This window comes from Salvelinus sp. IW2-2015, linkage group LG11 (genome assembly GCF_002910315.2).
Source record: "Salvelinus sp. IW2-2015 linkage group LG11, ASM291031v2, whole genome shotgun sequence".
Lineage (NCBI taxonomy): Eukaryota > Metazoa > Chordata > Actinopteri > Salmoniformes > Salmonidae > Salvelinus > Salvelinus sp. IW2-2015.
In genome coordinates, this window is record NC_036851.1 from 47,257,143 (window position 1) to 47,262,286 (window position 5,144).

Here is a 5,144-nt window from a genome sequence, read left to right on the forward strand (position 1 = left end):
GTGTGTGTGTGTGTGTGTGTGTGTGTTGTGTGTGTGTGTGTGTGTGTGTGTGTGTGTGTGTGTGGTGTGTGTGTGTGTGTGTGTGTGTGTTGTGTGTGTGTGTTAGAGAGAGAGAATCTTGTCTGTGTCTGTCTGTCTGTCTGTGTCCTCTAACTCTGTTCCTTCCAGGAGAGATGCGTGTCTGTCTGTGTCCTCTAACTCTGTTCCTTCCAGGAGAGATGCTGTCTGTCTGTCTGTGTCCTCTAACTCTGTTCCTTCCAGAGAGAGTGCGTGTCTGTCTGTGTCCTCTAACTCTGTTCCTTCCAGAGAGATGCGTGTCTGTCTGTGTCTTCTAAACTCTGTTCCTTCCAGGAGAGATGCGTGTCTGTCTGTCTGTGTCCTCTAACTCTGTTCCTTCCAGGAGAGATGCGTGTCCAGCTACTAAACCAGACTTTACTGGATCTGGGTTTCTATGACGACGGGCCCTATGAAGTGGCGGATGAGAAACAGCTGAATGCTCAGCTGATCCCTGTACCCTACCATAGTTACCTGGGTAGGACCGTCCCTGCCCAGCCCTCTCCTGCTCCTTTCACACAGCTGTCTGCCTGCTGCACTGTCTCACCAGAGATCATTGAGCACAGCATAGGACAGGACATGAGAGAAGGCCAGGGAAGGATGACAACTGACGACACACTCTACCCAAAATAAATACCTATCGCAGACCTAGAGGACTCAGAGTAGCTACCAACATGGGTCTAGAAAGGCAGACTGGCCCAGACCAGTGCGGTGCAGACCAGTAGYGGACTACATAGAGAAAAGGTGGCATTTCAGACACACCCTTGTACTGTTTCTCTGTTTCTCTCCTGTCCGTATGGGCCATCCCTGACCCTGCTCTTTGTATGAGTGTGATTCACCAGAGCTCCACCTCAATATTCTGAATACTTTCCCACATGAAGTAGCTACTGTAGGAATGGACCAATCATGAAGTAGCTACCGTAGGAATGTACCAATAATGAAGTAGCTACTGTAGGAATGGACCAATCATGAAGTAGCTACCGTAGGAATGTACCAATAATGAAGTAGCTAATGTAGGAATGGACCAATCATGAAGTAGCTACCGTAGGAATGGTCCAATCATGAAGTAGCTAATGTAGGAATGGACCAATCATGAAGTAGCTAATGTAGGAATGGACCAATCATGAAGTAGCTACCGTAGGAATGGACCAATCACGCAGAGAGACTCGGTGCCCTGTGGATACCAACAGACCTTTCATAACTGGTGGGGTCAGAAATACTACAATATAATAATAGGTTACTTAAAAGAGTTATATTATTATCTCACAGTCGACATGGCCTGTTGGTGTATCTGCTTGTAATAATGTCATTATAGTATAATAAWATATAGTATACGATATATATAAAACTTGTACTTTGGTAGCAAATTTCTGTCATGCCATACCGAAATTGTCTGAAAGAATACAAAGTGGTCTGGGGCCAGTCTATTTCATAGGCCATGCAGTTGGCTAAACAGCACAAACAGATCTGGCAACAGGCTATTTCATAGTCAGAGCAGTTGTCTGAAGGAGTTAACTAAAGACACAAACAGATCTGGGATCAGCTTATATCATAGTCAAAGGAGTTGTCTGAAGGAGTTGACTAAAGACACAAACAGATCTGGGATCAGCTTATATCATAGTCAAAGGAGTTGTCTGAAGGAGTTAACTAAAGACACAAACAGATCTGGGATCAGCTTATATCATAGTCAAAGGAGTTGTCTAAAACAACATAGAGAATTTGGCTAAACATTACAAACTGATCTGTGACCAGGCTAAGTCTGTCTGTTCTTGGAGTCAGTGGGTTTGCATTTCCCCTACAGACAGTTCTGGCAGTGCATTCTGGGTACAGCGTGAGTCAGTCTTGTCGTCCTTCTGTCACGTACCAGTGGTTTACCCACAAACCACTGGTACCAGGAAGAAAAAAACACACAATCACAGCACAGTCCTTTCTCACCTGCACTCCCTCTCTCTCTCCTTGTCACCCTGTTCCCCTTTACCACCTCCCCTCCTCCACTCCCTCCACCCCTCCCCTCCCACTCCTTCCTCTCTCTCTTCCTCTCTCTCGGGCCGCAGGGCTCTTGTTCATGGCTAGTCCCGATGAAGATGCGCTGGTGTACAAAACTCTGGAGCCACACTCCAACCGGCCCATGTTTGAGGACGTAGCTCAGAATAGCTACTTAGGTTTGTAGCTTGGAGTGAGGTGATTCATGTTGATACAACTTACTGTATCAAGTCTCCAGGGTYGTGGTCAATTCAATTTCAATGCCAATCAATTCAGAATGTAAACAAAATTCCAATTCYAAATTGTCCACATTGAAAAGSATTGAAGAGAATTGGAATTTCAGTGTACTTCCTGAGTTGATTAGAATTGGAATGGAATTAACCCAAACCCTTCTGTCCTCCCACCTGCCCTTACCCCCGTGTGTTGGTGTATGCTCGTTGCTAGCTCTTCTCTAGAATGTGTTTAGAGTGTACGTAGATTCGAACATAGAACTCCTGTCTGGTCTGCATGTCTCTCTGTGTTACTATCAGTCTGTACTGTCTGTCAGTCTGTTTGGTGTAGTGGTCTGTACAGCCTGTCATTCTGTCAGTCTGTATGGTGGGGTGGTCTGTACAGCCTGTCAGTCTGTCAGTCTGTATTGTGGGGTGGTCTGTACAGCCTGTCAGTCTGTCAGTCTGTAGGTTTACTCTACGATTGTGGTGGTTTTGAGCTGTCCAGGGCACCTTGTGGTGGGTTCTTATATTACATTACACCTAGATCTACATTCTTATCTACGTTCTGTAGGTACAGCTAACTTTGATAATGTGTTTGTTTATCGCACCATTCTCTGTAAACTTTAGAGACGCTAGTGCGTAAAAATCCCAGGAGGCAGCTGTTTCTAGAGATGCCGGAATCACCATGTGTGGCATCAACAATCATACCACGGTCAAAGTTGCTTAGATTACGCATTCCTTGCCCGTTCTATATGTTGGTCGAACAACATCTAAAGTTCTCTACTCTATATAACTCTATAATATTGATGGGGGTTGCGCAGGGCAGCCACTGATTCGCGTTCGAATTAACCTTCCTTGATGAGCTAAATCAGGTCTGTAGAGCATAAGTAAAATAAAGGGTTTGATGTGACGAAACAGTAAGTAAAGAAGCAGAATTTATAAAACAAATCCACAGTGAACAAAATATTCCGAGATCACCGTGGTAATCGTCCATGGAGGATTTCTGTGTAGAAAGACAATACAACCACTAACATGTACAGCGTTACTGTAACTCAAGAAGAGAGGAAGCAAAGCGCTGATAGAATATATGCTCCGCACAGCGTAGGGGCCATGAATAGAGTGTTAGAATCTGCATTCTAGTGCACATAAGAGGCAGCGTTTCCTTGGAGCTGAGGTTAGAGCAGTCCGTTCCTTCGGAACTGAGGGTTTAGAGCAGTCTCCTTGGAGCTGAGGGACAGAGCAGTCCGTTCCTTGACTGGGTTTAGAGCGATCCTTTCCTGGAGCTGAGGGGTTTAGAGGCAGTCCGTTTCCTTGGGCTGAGGGTTTCAGAGCAGTCCGTTCCTGGAGTACTGGTTCAGAGCAGGTCCCGGTTCTTGGAGCTGAGGTTAGAGCAGTCCGTTCCTTGGAGCTGAGGGTTCAGCAGATGTCCTGTCCTGGAGCTGAGGTTAGACAGCTAGCCGTTCCCGTGGCTGAGGGTTTAAAGCAGTGCCGTTCCTGGAGCATAGAGAGATTCCCCTAGAGCAGTCCGTTCCTTGGAGCTGAGGGTTCAGAGCAGTCCGTTCCTTTGGAGCTGAGGGTTCAGAGCGGTACCAGCGTTCCTTGGAGCTGAGGGGATCAGCTCTCTTATCGATAAGAGATACTTGCTCATTCCCATTTTAGATCCAGCTAATGGACTCTAACCAATAACGTTTTGTCCATCCGATTGATTGTTCCCATCAACCATGTGGATCTATTCTACATCTGTAAATCTCTCTATTCTCATCCTCCTCTATACAACAACTTGATTGCCTCCCAAAGAGCTCCTTATTCCCTATATACAGTATAGTGCACTGTGGGCCCTATAGGCTCTGATCTAAAGTAGTGTACTGTGGGCCCTATAGGACCTGGTCAAAAGTAGTGTACTGTGGGCCCTATAGGACCTGGTCAAAAGTAGTGCCCTATATAGAGAATAGGGTTCCATTTGGGAGGAATATCCTGCCTTATCCCTCGTCCTCCACAACCTTAATGGCCATTATAACCTTTGACCCCTCACTTATAACTCGCTGCATGTCTCCACTGACTCTCTAACCAAATGACATAATGACTAAATACACATACCATATGTTTTGCACGCTTACTAAAAGGCCACAGACAGACGATAGTGCTATTACTGGTTGTGTTTTAGCTTAGTGAAATGGCAGATTTAAGTTAAATCCAAATAAAAATGCAGAATTAAATGTAAAGGAATTTCACCACAGTCTGTTGGCATCTTCATCTCTGACTGACTTCACACGGGAATCTACTCATCTTGGCTGATAAAGATGTTTAATGTACTGTATAGTATAATAACAGTATGATCCTTTATAGTCCAGGACTTCTGGGAAACCAGCCCTCTATGCATTGTCTTATGTCTAATGGAGATTCTCCAATAAAATGATGTCTTAGTCCAAGACCAGGCTTGATATGTGTCCRGGAAACTGGTCCCTAATGTCTTAAAATGTTAATAGCTTATTGTAAATGTAAATAGCTTATAATTAAATGCAGTCTTTCGACTGAGTGAACAAGTCACTCTACCCAGGCAGCAGCAGTTGTACATGCTGTTTCTTCTCAAATCCCATCCATTAAATCTGATTACTGTTGGATAGAGAACCCAGCGTAGTCCACTGATGAGTCAGGCCCAGTTTTTCCACAGTAACTGCCAAAATAAATACTGCCAATGAAAAATGAAATGTTTCAATTTTACAATTTGTCTCACGATTTTCCGTTGGCAGAAAGTCCCACTGAGAACTACTGATCAGAGATCAGTAAAGTAGCTACAATATATTTAGATCCATTTATACCTCACATAAGTCTTACAACCACGAGGGCCCGCACTGTAGACAGCTGCACAACACAACTGTTTGCAGGGGCCCCATT

General features: G+C 44.8%; 1 protein-coding gene across 1 annotated transcript in view; it reads left to right on the forward strand.

Annotated features, from left to right (window-relative positions):
• Positions 1–5,144, forward strand: part of itga7 (integrin, alpha 7) — a 97,042-nt gene that overhangs the window by 31,456 nt on the left and 60,442 nt on the right. The window contains exons 4-5 of the mRNA XM_070445846.1: positions 401–532; positions 2,109–2,223. Of these exons, the coding sequence (XP_070301947.1) occupies positions 401–532; positions 2,109–2,223 (247 nt within the window). The remainder of the gene's footprint in view (positions 1–400; positions 533–2,108; positions 2,224–5,144) is intronic.